This window comes from Procambarus clarkii, chromosome 48 (genome assembly GCF_040958095.1).
Source record: "Procambarus clarkii isolate CNS0578487 chromosome 48, FALCON_Pclarkii_2.0, whole genome shotgun sequence".
Lineage (NCBI taxonomy): Eukaryota > Metazoa > Arthropoda > Malacostraca > Decapoda > Cambaridae > Procambarus > Procambarus clarkii.
This window is the reverse complement of record NC_091197.1, coordinates 8,342,842-8,363,647: the sequence shown is the minus strand read 5'-3', so window position 1 is coordinate 8,363,647 and position 20,806 is coordinate 8,342,842. Positions and strand designations below refer to the sequence as shown.

General features: G+C 45.4%; 1 protein-coding gene across 1 annotated transcript in view; it reads right to left on the bottom strand.

Moving 5' to 3' along the window:
• LOC138351004 (collagen alpha-1(XXII) chain-like) overlaps window positions 1–20,806 on the bottom strand; it is a 111,576-nt gene that overhangs the window by 10,343 nt on the left and 80,427 nt on the right. Inside the window, exon 4 of the mRNA XM_069302474.1 lies at window positions 11,997–12,231. Coding sequence (XP_069158575.1) covers window positions 11,997–12,231 — 235 coding nt within the window. The remainder of the gene's footprint in view (window positions 1–11,996; window positions 12,232–20,806) is intronic.

The window sequence follows — 20,806 nt, the reverse complement described above, 5'->3', positions numbered from 1 at the left end:
CCGTGACGACGATTTGAACCTGCGTCCGAGAGCATCCCAGACGTTGCCTTAATCGACTGAGCTACGACATGGTCAAAAGGAGTTGAAACCGAAGACTGAATATTCCCAGACGAGCTCCAGTCAACTGTACCACCACATGGTCAATGAATTACAACCTGTGTAGTGAAGAACATTACCCTTCATCTAGGTACTGCACCTACTGCCAATAGAGCTAAGTTCCCTGAAATCATTATCCCCGTACCTTGGCATGCTTGAGGTGGAGGTGATGATTAATACCTGTACCTTCTATGGGCTCACCATAGCCTGTCCTACTTGGAACATTTTGTTCCAGGTAGCGAATCTTAAACAACAAAGAACAACCTGTACCTTGGCATGCTTGAGGTGGAGGTGAAAATCTAAGTATACTTTTTCTAAAGCCTTTTACAAAATATACTTCGATAGAATCTTATATTCTGGAAATCTTCTATACAAGTGAAGAAGTCTTTCCAAAACACTTGACGCACCCCACCTCCCCAATAATGCCCCAAACTTGGCCTGGCTAATGGCAAGATAATTCAATACCCATTTCCTTTATTCTTAATGCTGTGTGGCATTCGCAAGCTTCCGGTCGTTTAGAACTTCCTCCTTAGCAAAAGTTAGTCAATACTGGAGTGAAGGAAAATGGCGTTTGGTGATTATATTACTTTATAGGTTATTCAATCTATTTTCTTTAAATTCTTAAATTTCTTGAATTTAAAGAGCACTTTTCTTAGCTTTCGAGGATTTATGCCTGAAGTTTGAATTAGAAAAAGAGAGAGAGAGAGAGAGAGAGAGAGAGAGAGAGAGAGAGAGAGAGAGAGAGAAAGAGAAAGAGAGGAGAGAGAGAGAAAAGAAAAAGAGAAAATGAGAAAGAAAGGGAGAGAAAGAGAAACTACCAAGACAACTTGTTGACAGCTCATGAATATATTTATCCCAAGTATACAGCAGGCAGCCTCTCCTAGTTTATGATGTGGACGCCCCACGCCCGGGTGGACGCCCCACGCCCGGGTGGACGCCCCACGCCCGGGTGGACGCCCCACGCCCGGGTGGACGCCCCACGCCCGGGTGGACGCCCCACGCCCGGGTGGACGCCCCACGCCCGGGTGGACGCCCCACGCCCGGGTGGACGCCCCACGCCCGGGTGGACGCCCCACGCCCGGGTAGACGCCCCACACCCGGGTAGACGCCCCACACCCGGGTAGACGCCCCACACCCGGGTAGACGCCCCACACCCGGGTAGACGCCCCACACCCGGGTGGACGCCCCACACCCGGGTAGACGCCCCACACCCGGGTAGACGCCCCACACCCGGGTAGACGCCCCACACCCGGGTAGACGCCCCACACCCGGGTGGAATTTGTTACTATTGTATAGTTGCTGGTAGTTACTGGGTAAACGCTGGTTTCGGATTGTAGCTGTCCCTCCTTCCTGATTGTTCGTGTTTTCTATCAGTTTCTTGCTTCCCTATAACGTAAAGTCTTGGGGCACACTTCTCCTGAGGCTAGCTGGATGTGGTGCCAGTTCTTTCCTCCTGTTTTTCTCTCTTCTCCTCTTCCCCATCCCTTCTTGTCCGTTCCCTACGCTGTTCTTTCCTTTTGTTCACATTTTCCCAGTTATACCCTGCTGTAACCTTCCATACTTTTCAGGTTACCATTGCGTCTCATCTGGATTCTTGGTGACATCTTATTTATAAATAGAGTAGTCTACCTTCTTTGGTGTTCCAGTGCTGTTGCATAGTATTCCAAGATGGTATATTTCCACTAAGTCCTGTCAGTCAGTCTCGCACAGGCCAGGAAGGCCTGGGTGTAATACAGCTGGTAGGCCTTGTATAATGCTCTAAATTTTAGGAATCATCCTCTTTGTCAGATGAATTTTTTCCAGCTCCCATGTGCACTGTAATGTGTGCACTGGAGCACAAGATTGAGAAATACAACTCTTACACAGTCATGCACGTGTCTACGGACAGCCCTTGACGAGAGCTAGTCATTAAAATTATTGTGGTTGCTGTAGCAAGTCTGTAGTGGAAGTTATAGCGAGGAGTTGATTTCAGGTTAATTTTAGCACAAGTGGAGAGGGGGGTTTGGGGGGTCAACGGTTGTAGGCTACCCCCCCAATCCCCTTGAGCCCTTGTGTCATGAGGGAGAGCGTCGCCTTGGGAGAGCGTCGCCTTGGGAGAGCGTCGCCTTGGGAGAGCGTCGCCTTGGGAGAGCGTCGCCTTGGGAGAGCGTGATTCGTCGATGCACCAGGCCTCTGGGATGCTCGTTTGTGATTGGTGCCCAGAGCCGAGGGGTGCCGACTTTGGAGGTGTGCCTCTCAGTTGGCGGGAACTGTATTCTTGCCCCGTGACTGTTGCTGAAGGAGGTCGTGTTGTTTTCGTGCTAGGCCGAGCACAGGAAATACCGCCTGCAGCGACACCAAAGTCACTCACGATCGTCGTGCCATCATCCCGGGACTCTTGGAGTAAGAATCCGTTTTTGTGGAAGAAGTTTGTCGTCGAAATAGGACCGTAGTGAACTTTTGGGAGCGTCTCCGTTCCTGGGTGGTTGCTGAACGCCACCCAGAGAAAGTGAACTAAGGGGGGCCTGTTTATCAGCGTGTGGAAGTGACATCCGTTAACGTGAGCGAGAGTGTGAGCGAGAGTGTGAGCGAGAGTGTGAGCGAGAGTGTGAGCGAGAGTGTGAGCGAGAGTGTGAGCGAGAGTGTGAGCGAGAGTGTGAGCGAGAGTGTGAGCGAGAGTGTGAGCGAGAGTGTGAGCGAGAGTGTGAGCGAGAGTGTGAGCGAGAGTGTGAGCGAGAGTGTGAGCGAGTGAGTGTACACACACACACACACACAAGTGCACACAAACGTAAGCAACATATAAATGTCCACCATCGTGATAGTTGGCAGTGTTGCAGACGAGAGAGCTGTATGCAACATATTGACCCCCAATAATACCCATTATTCCCCCGCGGTCCTCACTAACACATTCAACATTATTTCCTTCAGTTGTAAAGACTTGAGGTCAAGCATGCGTAACTCTCTGAATATTTTAGGAGGTCTTTGTTACGTGTTCTTTCAGCAGGAACACAGACACGTACACGGTGTTCGGTTCCTGTGTGACGCCACACTCCGTCACTGCTGCCGCTCAGCGCTGGCTAGACACAGTCTTGGTACCTTATGGTACCTTAAAAGACACCTTATGGTACCTTGGTTGGTGGGTGTGTACTCGTCTAGTTGTGCTTGCGGGGGTTGCGCTTCTGGCTCTTTGGTCCCGCCTCTAAACTGTCAATCAACTGGTGTACAGCTTCCTGAGCCAACTGGCTCTTATCATTTTCTACATTTGAAACTGTATATGGAGTCAGCCTCCATCACATCACTGCCTAATGCATTCCATCTGTTACCTACTCTGACACTGAAAAAGTTCTTTTTACGTCCCTGTGGCTCATCCGGGTACTCAAGCAATCAACTGATTGCACAGGTAAAAGGGGGAGCGGGAAGTGGGGACAGACGGAAGAATAGTTTTGAGAGGAAACGTCGTAGTGAGAGAGTAGAGGCAGGACTTAACCCAGCATGGGTACTCAGTTTCCACCTGTGTCCCCTTGTTCGCGTACCCCCCTGTGTTAAACAGTTTATTTTTATTTACCCTGTCAACTCCTCTGAGAATTTTATTGGTAGTGATCATGTCTCCCGCAACTCTTGTGTCTTCCAGTGTCGTGAGATTAAACACAGCCAGTGGGTGTGGCGCTCTCAGCCACCAGTGTGAACGACACAGCCAGTGGGTGTGGCGCGCTCAGCCACCAGTGTGAACAACACAGCCAGTGGGTGTGGCGCGCTCAGCCACCAGTGTGAACAACACAGCCAGTGGGTGTGGCGCTCTCAGCCACCAGTGTGAACAACACAGCCAGTGGGTGTGGCCAGCCTCGCCAGCCCCAGCAAGAACAAAGTCCACTAACAACTCAACTTTAGTTTTACCACAAAACTTAAATAATTACACATAGAGACCGCCCTTGCAACCTTCAAAATCCATCCAGTCAACTGGCTTTAAAAGTCTTGACTTTGAAACATTTTCTCTCATGTCAATGTTTTGCTCCCTTCCCCCCAGTATAATCCAGTAATATCATATAACTTAATATTTGTATTACTATGTATTATATAGTTGGCCTAAACTCTCCGGGTTGTTTATCCAACTGGGTGTGACGGAACTCCATATACTCGTGATAATTAATGTTACTATGACGTGTTCCTGTTTTTTTTTTTTAATTCCAAATAATTGTGATAAACTGGCCAGGCAGATGGCCACCATTTTGGTGCCTTAGTCTAAGGTACTGCCTTTGTTCCCTATATAAGGAACCGCCACACTATATTGTGACACCTGAGACAACATAGCTTAACCTTACCTAGCCTAGCGTAACCTAACCTTACCCAGCCTAGCGTAACCTAACCTAGTTCTAGTCTAGTCATGCCTAGTTAAGTTTTTTAGCCAAATCCAACCTAGCAATACTCAGCCTAAATAACTGATTACATCCTTAATTACTGACAATTCTGTTAAATATATATTTGGTCATTAACAATTTGTTAATGGTCTAATGTTAAATAATACTTGGCTTGAATAAAGTGAGATTAAGTCAAATGAGTTTAGGTAAATTGGATTTGGATAACTACCAGCCTGTATGAATTATTTACAATATACAGCATATTGTACTAATTTGATGATGTGTTTTAAAAGTCGTAAAGATAGAGTGGATGCGGAAAATACTCTGAGGATGAAATATACAAAACATGTGCTGCCCTCTAGCGACCGCAGTAATGAAACTAGATCCCAACATTGTAAACAAAGTACAGCTGATGACCGTGGGGGACATTACGAGAGTTGATCAAATATTTTAGGCTCCTTATTCTCCGTTCACAATGATAGCCCGAGGCAGTTATCTTTCCCGGGAGAATATAAAATAAGATATTTGTATTCAGGGGGAAAATTACAGTTGGATCTGATTTACCATCGTCGTTTTCACAAGTCTTTTAGGTTTACGGAGGTGGCCTCAGGCCAGGGGAGGCGCGCGTGCTCTGAATGGCTGGTGGGAAACATTATTCAATGCATTAAGGAGCTGCCAGGGAGTAGACACACAGGAAATGACTGAATACTAAAGTTGGAAACATAGCAGAACAGTTGACAAAATATATTGATTCGTGAAAATTTATTTCAATTTATCGTGCTGTAAGCAGATACCACTTCAAGTAAGCTAGACATTATTTATCGATCTTGTAGGAGAAATATGTGAAGAACTGGCTAACTTGGTGATGTTAGGAGAACATATCATAGCGGCTGAAATATACACAGGGCAGAAAATTTTAAAAAGTTTAGTTTTGAAACGGGAATTCCATTCCTGAGACTTTTGGCTGATAAAGCCGGCAATGGCAGCGTTAACACAGCAATTTGACTGACATGATCCTGCGAGTCATTGCCTTCTATGGTGACCTTCGTGGTGTGTAATTATTGGCGCACACTTTATTGATGAAGCCGCGGCGCTGCAACACAGCTCTCGACACCACAGCACTCGACACCACAGCACTCGACACCACAGCTCTCAACACCACAGCACTCAACACCACAGCACTCAACACCACAGCACTCAACACCACAGCACTCAACACCACAGCACTCAACACCACAGCACTCAACACCACAGCACTCAACACCACAGCACTCAACACCACAGCACTCAACACCACAGCACTCAACACCACAGCACTCAACACCACAGCACTCAACACCACAGCACTCAACACCACAGCACTCAACACCACAGCACTCAACACCACAGCACTCAACACCACAGCACTCAACACCACAGCACTCAACACCACAGCACTCAACACCACAGCACTCAACACCACAGCACTCAACACCACAGCACTCAACACCACAGCACTCAACACCACAGCACTCAACACCACAGCTCTCAACACCACAGCTCTCAACACCACAGCTCTCAACACAACCAAAGACTTCATAAAATGTGTCCTCGTTGGTGCAGTAGCAAAACTTATTCTTTTAATTATGTTTTTTTTATAACATTACTTATATTAGCATATAGCTAATAAATTATTAGCTTATAATTTCACGTTGTTTAAAAGGTAAAATACTATACAGTATATAAATTTTAATTTTTTTCGGTTTTGTTAAAAACCATTAATATTTTATATTAACTAGCTTCCTAAATTTTTGTTATACATTTCCGTCTTATACATTTGTTAGCAAAACGATAAATATACGCGCAAAAATGTTCATTATTATTACTAATTCATTCGTAGCAAAGATAAAGTTGGATTGTAAAGACTAAAGAAACCAGTCCTGTAGGCTTATATTAGACCAAACAACTGAACAACACAGTTCACCTAAGATTACCTTACCATACTGGTGAATATAAAACACAAGATTTATTACTAACACGAGTAATACCAACGTTACAATTCCGGCTGGTTTGAAACAGGTTTACAGCAGTGTAAATCAAACTTACAATTTTTTTTAACTGAAGAACATTTTACCATAATGACTACACCACGCTCAGGCTTCCAGGATTGGCCCGACGGACCCCGGGACTATCCAGTGCAGTCTCAGGTAATTTTTGTTAAGTTCGTCGGATATCCCCGAGAAAAATATTCAACGTTGCCTCCCAAAAAATGTTTAATGCATCCTGGTAGGGCGACTCCGGAGGGCTCGAACCGGGACTCGCTACAGACACAACCGCTTTACCCTCCAGTTTTTAGCTCTGCCTCAATTTACGTTAAGTTAATTTCGATATAGATGATCCAATTATTATGTTAATAAAACGCTTTCCGGCGGTGACTGCAAGCACCAACTCTGCTACTGTGCAGGACGTGATGTTTACTCGACAGTTGTAACAGTCTAGTGAGTCACTATTTTGTATCGGAAATCATTCCATTTAGAAATATGATTTTTAGATTTTAATTAAATATTTTAGAACATCCTAGTTTCTAGGTGAGTAGGACAGAGGGAGGCCGGATACCCCAGGTGTCAAACGTCAGGTGTGGCTCAGGTAGGCAGACAACAAATTCAGACCATAACGACCCACCAGTACCAGGCAGCAGTGTGACTAACGTGCTGGTGTGGCTGTCATCAGTAACTATCAAGCAGTTCACGTGGCGCAGGGCGAGGCCAGGGGGGGAGTGGCGTGGGGCGAGGCAGGGGGGGAGTGGCGCAGGGCGAGGCCAGGGGGGGAGTGGCGTGGGGCGAGGCAGGGGGGGAGTGGCGTGGGGCGAGGCAGGGGGGGAGTGGCGTGGGCCGAGGCAGGGGGGGAGTGGCGTGGGCCGAGGCAGGGGGGGAGTGGCGTGGGGCAAGGCAGGGGGGGGAGTGGCGTGGGCCGAGGCAGGGGGGGAGTGGCGTGGGGCGAGGCCAGGGGGGGAGTGGCGTGGGGCGAGGCCAGGGGGGGAGTGGCGTGGGGCGAGGCCAGGGGGGGGAGTGGCGTGGGGCGAGGCAGGGGAGGAGTGGCGTGGGGCGAGGCAGGGGAGGAGTGGCGTGGGGCGAGGCATCAGAGAAGGACAATAGCGACATATAAACACAGCTGTTGGATCATTATGCAGGAAGACGTATCTGGCTTGTAGTTCAACGCCACTTGCCTGTCACCCGGAGGGAGCCGGTCGGCCGAGCGGACAGCACGCTGGACTTATGATCCTGTGGTCCTGGGTTCAATCCCAGGCGCCGGCGAGAAACAATGGGCAGAGTTTCTTTCACCCTATGCCCCTGTTACCTAGCAGTAAAATAGGTACCTGGGTGTTAGTCAGCTGTCACGGGCTGCTTCCTGGGGGTGGAGGCCTGGTCGAGGACCGGGCCGCGGGGACACTAAAGCCCAGAAATCATCTCAAGGTAAGGTAATTATTAAAAGAAGGCACCAAACCGGGAAGGCTATGTAGCACCATCAAAGTGCGAAATAATCAGAGGGCGCTAAATATCACCAAGAATGCCAATACGAGAACAAAAACGCATAAGGAAATCATCTCAAGATAACCAGCCTTTTTTGTATATTGGGACTACATTAGCTATCTTCCAGCTTTCCGGTAGGTCTCCTGTTTCCAGTGACCTGTTATACACTATAGAGTGGCACACTTAAGTGCCTCTGCACCCTCTTTTAGTATCCATGGTGAGATTCTGTCAGGCCCAACAGCCTTTGTCACATTCAGCTCCAACAGATTCCTTTTGACCTCATTCCTGGTGAGGTTAATTAAATTCTTCCAAGGTGGCTTGGTTTGCCTCCGCCTTATTTAGTGCAGGGACTTCTTGTTCTATTGTGAAGACCTCCTGGAATCTCTTGTTTGAGTTCTTCACACACCACCTTGTCATTCTCTGTGTATCTGTTCTCCCCCTTTCTCAGTTTCATCACTTGTTCCTTCACTGCTGTTTTCCTTCTGATGTGGCTGTGGAGCAGTTTTGGTCGAGTCTTGGCTTTACTCGTGATGTTATTTTCATACCGTCTCTCTGCTTCTCTCCTCACTCTGAGGTACTCATTCCTGGCCCTCTGGTATCTCTCCCTGCTCTCTGGTGTTCTGTTATTCCTATAGTTTCTCCATGATATTTTACTCATTTGCTTCGCTACTATACATTCCTGGTTGAACCATGGATTCTAATTTTGCTTTCCATTTTTCTCTTTTTTGGGCGGGATAAAGCTGTCTGCAGCTTCCTGGCACTTTTGGGTGATGTAGTCCATCATATCCTGTACAGTCTTTTCTCTGAGTTCTGTTTCCAATGGTATTCCCATTAGGAAGTTCCTCATTTCGTCATTTTCCTCTTCGGTAATTTAGTCTTTTCCCTTCCAATCCCATCCTTGGATAGGTTATCCCTATCTCTACCAGATACTCAAATGCCAATACACTGTGGTCACTCATTCCTATGGGGGCTTCAAATTTGACTTCCCTTATTTCTGACTCGTTCAGGGTGAATATCAGGTCGAATATCAGGTGCATTTCGCAAGCTCAAGTAGTAAATACAAGTTGCAAACACGTTTGTTTGTTGTTTTTTTAGATTTAGCTACTCAGAACGAAGTGTTCATGTAGCACGGGTTATGGTGAGCCCGTAAAGCAAACACACACTCACTTTTCCCCAGTGCAAATGCCATCATTTCCAGCAACAAAAGATTAACTCTAAGTGTCACAAACCAATAAAATATTCCGCGTCGCACTTGCCCTCTTAACCACTACCACCATTTGCGTTTACCGAACGATTATTTTTGTATGATAAACCCGGGTGGTGGCGCGGCCACCACCGACCACCAGGGATTGCACCAAACAGTAAACAATGACACAAATGATAACCAACACACGATATCAATTATTCAGGCGCTGACCCGCTGCTGCAATCAACTACGCCCAGCATGCACGCCTTTTTTGCCACGAAATTCCATTGGCCGCACAGAATCAATCGCAATCATGTTGTGTAAAGGCTTGACGAGCCTGAGCCTCCATTTTTGTCCCCTGACGAATAACCAGCCAGAGTCCCTCCAGCGAGGGTGTACCGCCCCCTGGAGGGTGTAGTCGGCTGTGTATGTGTGTAGTTACCTTGTCTACGTCGACACACACTGAGGGGAGACTGCCTCTGGCAGGTGTAGACATGTGTCTACGTCAAGACACACTATAGGGAGTATTGTCTATGAAGAATCTCTTTCCCCCGATCTCTTAATGAGTTGAACCAACCACCGTTTCATCATTATTATTGGTTCTTCAATAGTTCGTAAACATCTCGCTTTACCGCTCACTTGATTACAATTTTATTGTTTCCTCTTAATAGTTTACTAAACTACATTTTACCTACAATTTCCCTCGTGACACCGTCGGCTTCCACCTTGTGTTACTTGTTACTGAAATACAGTAATGATTGACTCAGTTTTATGACCCACTTTCTCTCCCATGTTCCGGGATCTCATGCCTGCGCTTTCTGGGAACACACGTGTACTGTTCTGGATTCCTGTCATGACCTCATGATCCACGGCACCGCTGGCCAACCAAAGCCTGGCAAATTTTCAGCAAGTGTCTTGGGTAAGTTTAAAAAGCTGGTTAAAACAACGCCAGTTTACTGGAACATATAAACAGGTCACCGTAAAACACTGAGAACTAACATTCTCTATATACAACTGATATACACTAGTATACAGCTGATACTTTCATCAGAACAAAGAGCTTCAACACACAGCTCAACTAGTAACATCAATGAACTTCAAGAACTGAAACACAGCTATCAAATGAGTAACGGCTAATACTTAGCACAAGCTGGTTATAACTTGAGGTTATCTCGAGATGATTTCGGGGCTTTTTAGTGTCCCCGCGGCCCGGTCCTCGACCAGGCCTCCACCCCCAGAAAGGAGCCCGTGACAGCTGACTAACACCCAGGTACCTATTTTACTGCTAGGTAACAGGGGCATAGGGTGAAAGAAACTCTGCCCATTGTTTCTCGCCGGCGCCTGGGATCGAACCCAGGATCACAAGTCCAGCGTGCTGTCCGCTTGGCCGACCGGCTCCCTCAGGGGGGGGGGGATATGGGAGGAGTTCCAGCAAATTACCGGTCGATCGATCGTTTACGACTTAAATTACCGTATATTCACATCCCTCAAGTATACAGGTGTATGAACCACCATAAGCTCCTGCTAGTCCACAAAACATTACTAATACAGGAGTAAGCTAAACAAGTAATGTGTGACTATATAGTTTGACCGCAACATACATTTACACCATATATTTACACTGGTGTATGTGTGGTCATAACAGTTCCCATGCCTGCGCTTTCTGAGAACACGCACGTACTGTTTCACTGTTGTTTCAGTTGCTCACGCTCCGTCTGAGGATGCACAGCTGTTCTTCATAATCACTTACACTAATATCTTCCTTTCAATAAATTATTATACATATACATACACACAAATACACAAGCTGTACTCGGCCACGCGTTGCTGTGGCTCAGCAATGCGGCCACAGCAACCCTCCCCTTCCCCCCCTTTCTCTCTACTATTCGCCCCCTTCCTTGTCCTTTCGTCCTCTCAACAATTTCCCCCTCCCCTGTCCCCTCGTCCTCCCCATCATCCCCCACTCCCCCATTCCCTCCTCCTCCCAACCACTGCCCACTCCATCCCCTTCGTCCTCCCCACCACTGCCCACTCCATCCCCTTCGTCCTCCCCACCACTGCCCACTCCATCCCCTTCGTCCTCCCCACCACTGCCCACTCCATCCCCTTCGTCCTCCCCACCACTGCCCACTCCATCCCCTTCGTCCTCCCCACCACTGCCCACTCCATCCCCTTCGTCCTCCCCACCATTATCCCCCTCCCCCCGTCCCTAGTTTTCTCCACCATCCCCTTGGCCTCCCCACTATTCCTCACTCCCTCGTCTGATGCATTATAAATGATCTGATGTGCCCATCAGAAAAATGAGAACATAAAATGATCTGATGTTGCCATCACTGAAAAATAAGAACAGTTAAAAAAAGAATGAAAAACAATTACAAATTAAAACAAACTATACTCACAAAATGAACGGTATGGTAAACAACACAGCTAAATTCCAACGCAATGTCAAAATAATTACATCGAAATGAAAATAAATCAAAATCTATGAAAATTAAATTTATCAATGCAATCGGGAAACCCCCCCCCCAAAAAAAAAAACCAACAAAAAAAACCAACACTCAAAAAAAAACCAACAAAAAAAAAACCAACACTCAAAAAAAAAACCAACAAAAAAAAACCAACACTCAAAAAAAAAAAACCAACACTCAAAAAAAAAAACCAACACTCAAAAAAAACCAACACTCAAAAAAAACCAACATTAAAAAAAACCAACATTCAAAAAACCCCCACAACACACACACTCCATCTTCCTGTTTAGATAATACCATATCAAGGTACTATCTAAACCTTGTACTATGAAGGTTGATAGAAACTACTATGTAGATAGTTTCTATCAAGGTCACACTGACGGCAAGTTAGTGTAGCACTTACCAGGCTCCGGGGAGCAGCAGGTGTGGGCGGTGGCCAGGGTGCTGGGGTGGCCTGGCCACCTGGTAGACCTGGCCCTTGTCACGCTCCAGGTGTGGCGCTACTATCTTCCCGGGGTCGTGGGAGTGGTATAGGAGCATCTCTGCTTGATGGCGGGAGGCTGAATGTGGGCGGGACGGTGGGCGCGTGGTACAGAGCATAAGGGCGTGTAGCAACACTAGCCCAACGTCGCCGCAGCCTGCAACAGAGGCAGCAATTAGCGACAACTGCTCATTAAGCAAGACACTGTAGCAGCTTACACCAGACCGGTGTGCCACAGTCACTGGCAACACTCAAGCTAGGTAATTCCCACAGTTTATACATTGTGACCCCAAGTATATAATTACATTAGGTGTGGTCGCTACAAGCAGCACCACTGGGATGAGGTCTAACGTAGGTGGCGTGTCTGGGGCCGCCGCCATATTCCTCCACACAATGAATGGAAATTGAAATAAGTATATTGAGATATAAATACACACAAAGGCGTGAGGTAGCTAAAGCTATTCTCACCCCGTTCAGTACGTGTTCATATATATACACACGCATCACACACAACAAATATATTACGGAACATTGTGAGTGACACCATGATGGCTGACGGTGTAGCCGACGACCTGAGAATCCTCACCTTTTTCATACAAGTTTTGTGCTGTGAGCATAATATTAACTCCGGCATATACTGTTATCTTTGATTTTGGCGGCAAAGAATTTAATACTTTTTCTCAAGTGGCGAAAAGACAATTAAATTCAAGTAGAATACAACAAATAGCTGCAATTAGTATAAGAGCAGGATTAAGATAATTCGAGAAATAAGCCAATACCTTGCATTATTTGAATTTTAGTCATCATTAGCTCAGTAATGGATTCGTGCTCAGTACTGAGGTGCAACAACGGCTTTTACAGCAAGAGAAATGATTGCACATCGCTAACTTTGAGAACTGTGCAGACTGCTCAGCACATGTTAGTGCTTTACCACATGACCAAGATGCCCCCAGCTGACTATGAAGCCACAAAAACCATACCATGAAGGAATAGGCATGTACGGAAATAAAAACAAATTAGACAAGACCTAACTTGGAATATATGAGCCAGAACACCGGTGTTGACGACCTCTCTCCGTGACTCCTGAACACACACTGACACCGGAAAGGCAACACTACCACCAGCTTTTTCCCTTCCTAACAAATTGCATAGTTCCAAATAAACCAGCTTTGCACTTACAAACTTTGCCCTAAATTACTGCAAACAAACTATATCTCCAGGCTAAGATATAACCTTGCTGAACACAACGAAACATGGAATACATTTCATTCAGAACAACTTGTGGGGCGGCAGTGACGATTAGGCTTCCTTAATCTCCCCCCCCCCTTCTGACGAGTTGAACAATCATCAAATTCTCTCTACTGGCAAGTTACTCTGACACAAATTATAACTAATATTATCAATACACTATGCAAATTATCAAATTTATAAATATGCGTAAACAAAATTCAATATCGAAGGTATGACGATACATATTTTACAGAGAAAGCTGGTGGAACTATGGCTCAGGAAGAGACACTAGTTCCACCATTTATCAACACAGTTTTACATGGGTCCGTCAGCTCTCCCTTGTGATGTGCTCACTAGCTGTGTTTGTGAGCCGTGTTTTGATACCATACACCACGTGAGGTGACTGTGGGTGTTTTACAAGGAAAATGTAGGGAGGAGGCTATGTACCCATAATCTGTCCTTACCTCATAAGCCGGCACTCTGACATCGGCTTTTGTCTGCAGTGCCACTGTGGGTATGACTCGTTCCTGTGGCCTTGTTGTCCAGTGGTCTTGACGTGTGCCAGGAATCTGTCACCACTTCTGTCTTAGTCTGGTACACGACTTAGTTCTGCACCCTCTCCCACACGCTAATATGAATATTCAACATGTTTCCTCACAGTGAGTGTTAAATGTTTGTAATTTATTCAGCTCAGGTAGTCAGGTAGGAAGCCAAGGAAAGAATATGGAGCACAGAAACACAAGTAAAAAATAAGAAAATAACAAATGTTTAATGTAAAACCAAAATTATTCGACACTTAAGGAATGAAGGGGGGGGGGATCCTAACACCCCTGAGGGCCAGATTCACGAAGCAGTTACGTATGTACTTACGAACGTTTTCCTTCTTAGCATCTTCGTAGCGGCCACGTCGGTATTCAGGTAGGCATTTAAGAAGGAAAATTTTCGTAAGTAAACGCCGTCACACTAAGAAAGCTCTCGACCACTCGTAGCTTTACGTAAACTGGATATAACTAAATTTTTCTCTACTACACAACACGGAGGATCGATTTTATTATTAACATTGGCATATTTTAGCTGGCGAATTTCATCAAGGAGTCCTTCGTGTTAGCTATATATGCATTCTCTGCTTGAAACTTGTAGTAAATATGTCTTCTATGATATTAGAATAGTTTTATAATAGCAAGATATTATACCAGTAGTTATTAAGTAAATAAACGCTGGTTAACATGAGATATAAGAGAAGGTGATGACCCCGGGCTGGTGGGAGCATTTACTATCACCAAATGCCCCTGTTCACCTAGCAATAAGTATAGCTGGGGGGGGGGGGGGTGTACCTTAGCTATACATACCCATTTTGAATTTATTTTGTTTGATTTTATTTTGAAATTAAATCTGGGTGAGACATAAAAGAAAAATATGTTGCACAAATGATCCTAGGTAAGGGTAAAACCATCAAAACCTTTTGTTATTGAATACTTAGGCCTATAATTATGACTATATGGACTATTATGGCCTGTTAACAAAGAGAGCGGGGAAGCAGGGGGTCCAAGACCTCTTCCTGTTACACAGTTTGGCTGTGTGTAACAATAAGTAATTATCAAAAGAAAGCACCAAGCCGGGAAGGCTATGTAGCAGTAAGGCAGTGAGGTGAGGCAGCTACTTATTTGAGGAATACTCAGCTGATTCCTCTACATTTAGCATGGAACAAATTTGTGCTCAAGACCTCTTCCTGTTACACAATTTGGCTGTGTGTGTAAAGTAATTATCAAAAGAAGGCACCAAGCTGCGAAGGCTATGTAGCACCATTATGTGTAACAATAAACCTAATTTTTTTTAACAGATAATGCACCTGTTAGTAAAACAAATCCTATCAGCTGTAAAAATAATGATCCAGTTATTTAAATAAAAAAATATAATGAAGCAAATATTTATGGGTTGTTTATCCAATTTTTTTCTAATTAATGCAAAGAAGTGAAAAATTGAGACACTGCACAATTTAATGATTCAAAAGAAATATTAATAACATTGTTGTCTTCTTTTTATCTTGTAGTGTGTGGTTTGGTCAACAATAACAACATTACATATCAATATGTGAAGTGTGACACTCATTATATGACATGCGTGACACCCATTATATTACATGTGTGACACCCATTATATGACATGCGTGACACCCATTATATGACATGCGTCACACAAATTATATGAGACGAATGACACTAATTATCTGAGACGCGTGATACCCATTATATGACACGCGTGACATCTATTATGAGACGCGTGACACCCATCACCCATTATCTGAGAAGCGTGACACCCATTATATGACACGCGTGACACCCATTATCTGAGACGCATGGCACCTATTATATGACATGCGTGACACCCATTGTATGACATGCATGACACCCATTATATGACATGCGTGACACCCATTATATGAGACGTGTGACACCCATTATCTGAGACGCGTGACACCCATTATATGATACGTGTGACACCCATTATATGAGATGCGTGATACCCATTATATGAGACACTTGACACCCATTATATGAGACGTGTGACACCCATTATATGAGACGCTTGACACGCATTATACGAGACACATGACACCCATTATATGACATGCGTGACACCCATTATCTGAGACGTGTGACACCCATTATATGACACGTGTGACACCCCTTATATGACTCCCATTATCGGAGACGCATGACACCCATTATCTGAGACGCGTGACACCCATTATATGACACGCGTGACACCCATTATGTGAGGCACGTTCCTATGATCTTAGGCTTTAAGTTAAACATCTGCCACTGGCAGTTGTTGCTGTTTAAGGTCTGCCTCTCTTGCGAGGTAGTTACGATTAACGTAACATCAACAGGAATCAATTCTTTTGAATACGTCAAAGAAAAAAAAAATATCACAGTGGGAACGGAGTCCTGCTGCGAGCAGGTGTTTTGACGGTTGCTGAGGTGACAGCTTGAGTAACGGAACGAGCATGGGTCACTGTGTATTGATAAGTTGTTGAATAAATCTATTTTTGTTAAGACATGTGACCTTTGATGTCATTCGTCAGTTTGAAGTACTACTCCCTGGAAACACAAACCGAAACTGTCTCTATTTTCCGCTTGTTAGAACTTGTAATAAAGTTGTTACATCTTGTCTTAACGTGTTTATGACGTATTAGAACGTTGTTACATCTTGATATATTGGTTGTTATAATTGGTTAGGAGGTGTTAAAACTTGTTCGAACGTTGTAGCAACGTCGTAGTTTCGGTGTGTGTTTGGCGGGACCCTCCCCCGCATTATTCATCTAAATTGCTACTTGACACTGTCATTAATTTCAGTTGGCTCAAGATTCAGCTCAAAGTCTCAAGCACTGAATACTAATTCGATGTGAAGACCCATCCGCTACCAGCAAGATTTGCTTACAAGCGAGTTGGAGAGGTCACGACCTAAGTGTGGCAGGTCTGGTGTTGCTGGTGCAGTCAGAGACCATCCTGACCTTCAGCTCCATCTGGACTACCTGCACCTTCGCGTCTTGCTCACGCCTCCAGAAAGTATTTATTTGTTTGTGGAAGGTAAACATTCGCCTCCACCTCCCAATAACCAGTAATCTTACATCTGGCGGCCAGCGTGGGGCTAGAGAGTCGGTGACGGCAAAATACTCACAGACTCACAGAGCGGGAGTCTCACAAGCACTAATGCCGCAGGGATGGTCCCAGTGTTGCCAGCGGTTCTACCACTTTACCACACAAGGCAACAAGACACTCCGTGTAAACAACAACATCAACAACGTGTGAATTCACTAAGTGGCAGGTGCTAATTCTCCTTAATTAGTTACGAGTGCTTAATCCCTCTGCTCGCAGACAGGTCCGATCAGTCCAACGAATTATGACAGCTTAATGACGGTGCAATTGATTCCGACCTTGACAAGACAGTCAACCGCTTACGTTAATCAATCCATTAATTAACGACAGCTCGTTAATTCGTTAACACTACGTTAGTCTCCTATTGACAATTCCTCCACTGCGTGAAATCACTGTGACTGTTGCAATTACACGACTCTACGTTAATCACAATGATGTTCAATAACAACAATAACCTCGTTAAGTAATCGTGTCCCCCAGTGACGTTAAATGACTTTAATTCTCACGGAATCCTTCACAATACACAATGCAATACACCAAGGACACAACTTGTCTACAGTTCACACACGGTACAACCCGGTACAACACGGTACAACACGGTACAACCCGGTACAACACGGTACAACCCGGTACAACACGGTACAACACGGTACAACCCGGTACAACACGGTACAACCCGGTACAACACGGTACAACACGGTACAACACGGTACAACACGGTACAACACGGTACAACACGGTACAACCCGGTACAACACGGTACAACCCGGTACAACACGGTACAACCCGGTACAACACGGTACAACATGGTACAACACGGTACAACCCGGTACAACACGGTACAACCCGGTACAACACGGTACAACCCGGTACAACACGGTACAACCCGGTACAACCCGGTACAACACGGTACAACCCGGTACAACCCGGTACAACCCGGTACAACACGGTACAACCCGGTACAACCCGGTACAACACGGTACAACACGGTACAACCCGGTACAACCCGGTACAACACGGTACAACCCGGTACAACACGGTACAACCCGGTACAACCCGGTACAACACGGTACAACCCGGTACAACCCGGTACAACCCGGTACAACACGGTACAACCCGGTACAACACGGTACAACCCGGTACAACCCGGTACAACACGGTACAACACGGTACAACACGGTACAACCCGGTACAACACAGTACAACCCGGTACAACACGGTACAACCCGGTACAACACGGTACAACCCGGTACAACCCGGTACAACACGGTACAACCCGGTACAACACGGTACAACCCGGTACAACACGGTACAACCCGGTACAACCCGGTACAACACGGTACAACCCGGTACAACACGGTACAACACGGTACAACCCGGTACAACACGGTACAACCCGGTACAACCCGGTACAACACGGTACAACACGGTACAACCCGGTACAACACGGTACAACACGGTACACCTTTACCACTCACAGCAACACTCGCACAAGACTTTCCCCAGTAAATTCTACCTCTAATAATTCACAGCTTTAACACAACACAACAGTATAATAATCGTTGGCCAAACATAATATAAAATGATCAAATAACCAAGGGGAAAAAACTCCCGTTACCACTTCACTGCTGCAACAGGAATTCTCTCTGCAATTAATTACATACACGGCACAAAATAGAGAAATGGAAACAATTAAAAATCACTTTTCTCCACTCTTGGAGATACAGTAAAATTATTATACCCTCACAACTGAATGTGTTTCTTGTTGTGATCTCTCACACCTCAACCCCTCACAGTTGGGCTCAACCTCAACTGGTGAGGTTGAGGTTGAGCAGGGGAACAGGGGAACTCACAAGTCTTCAATTCCCATCACCTCACCAGGTGGTCAACAGGGACAAAGGCTAGACGTAACACCGGGTGTGAAACCAGCTTCAGAGTTTTATACCCAAAACAGAAACAATGTACTGTACTTACATACACATACACATACGTCTACCATTCCCCTCTGCTGCTGCTGCTGGTGAAGTAGGCGTCTTCACTACTTCGTACACGTGGTCGGCTGAGCCACGGAGTGGCTGGGCCACGGGGTGGCTACACACAGACCAGGGTGACACGGTACGCTTAGCCTAAGGTCGGCGAGGGTGCGTGTCATACAGTTACACACAGCTGAGAATGGTACCGCGCCCTCAACACTGGCGCGATACAACAGAGTACGACGGTACACGCGGTACACTTGAGAATGACAGAGTCCTTCACTGCTCACTGCTAATTCATTGGAATTATGAATTTAAGGTTTCCAATAACACTGAAACCTTCTCAAGATCGTCTCTCCTACGACAACTTGTAGCTCAGGCACGAGAGACTGCTGATGACACGCGACGATAACAGCTTCCCTCAGTCCAGTTACGGACACCACAGCCAGTGTCCACTACAGCCAGTGCAACCCGTTCTCGCACTTGCATACAGGCAATATTGGCTTATTTAATAAGTGCATATGTGACATATTAATTGATTGTAAATATTTTAGTTTACCTTGAAAAGCTTCATAGAAAACACCGACCTCACCTAACCTTCTTAGTATGTTAAGATAAGCATCTTATTGCTTCTTATTTACAATTATTACTTAACCTATCAACGGTACAACGGTACAATCAATTAGTATGTCACATATGCACTTATTAAATGAGCCAATATTGACTATAAGCAAGTGCGAGAACGGGTTGGCCAGTGTCCACCACAGCCAGTGTCCACCAAGGCCGGGCAATAGGGGGTCCAAGTCCTGCCATAAAGTCCAGAGATGAAGTTTGATGCCAGGTTGAACAAATCTGTGCTGCCTGCGCTTTTATTAAAGTTTCGGGAATGTGTTCTAAGTTATCCAAGAGTATGGACTTAAGTCAAGACTGTGTTTCCTAAGTTGAACAATGTATATGAATTAATGTTTATATTCTTGGCATTAAACAAATAATAATGTTCAATACTACTAAATGATTGGGTTGAAAATAAGTGGAAATAATTAATATCATAAGAGAATGTGTGCATGTCCGCCTGTGTGTATGTCCAAGGCTGGCAGCCACACGCTTGGGCTTACTCTTCATACAACTTTTCAAGATGACACATTGGGGGTATGTGAGTGTGATAGGTGTTGTTGTTGTTGTTGGTGTTGGATGGCCGCCCTTTGGGAAATATTAGTTTCTATCAACGACGATTTTGATGAAGTCTGAAATCGGAAATTGTTCTATAAAGTTTTAAGAATCGTTTCATCTTTTCGTAATATTACATTTTCTGAGAGAGAGAGAGACTGAGAGAGAGAGAGAGAGAGAGAGAGAGAGAGAGAGAGAGAGAGAGAGAGAGAGAGAGAGAGAGAGAGAGAGAGAGAGGGGAGCTCTCTTTTTTCTTTGTTCACACTCCCTTCCCCAGGAAGCAGCCCGTAACGTCTGTCTAACTCCCAGGTACCTATTTACATGAACAGGTGCATCAGAAACTCCCATCGCCCATCGCTGGAGATCGATCCCCGGACCTTAGGATTACGAATCCCGAGCGCTGTCCACTGAGAAGGGGCCACCAGGCCTCCTACACCCCTCAGTTTTTTCTTTACACCTAATATATATATATATATATCCCATTGAATTAATATTATGAAAGCTCACTTTCACTGGTAGGTTACATCCAGTTTAAAATTTTCCTAGCCTACAGCAATGGTCGCGTTCCCTCGTTGCCTCACTAGCACGTAATTTGGTATTAATATTGCTGTGACTAGTGGTGATATTTCCTGCTGACCGGTGTTGTGTTTCTGTGACTAGTGGTGATATATATTCTCACACCTTAGTGACTGGCACTCTTCCT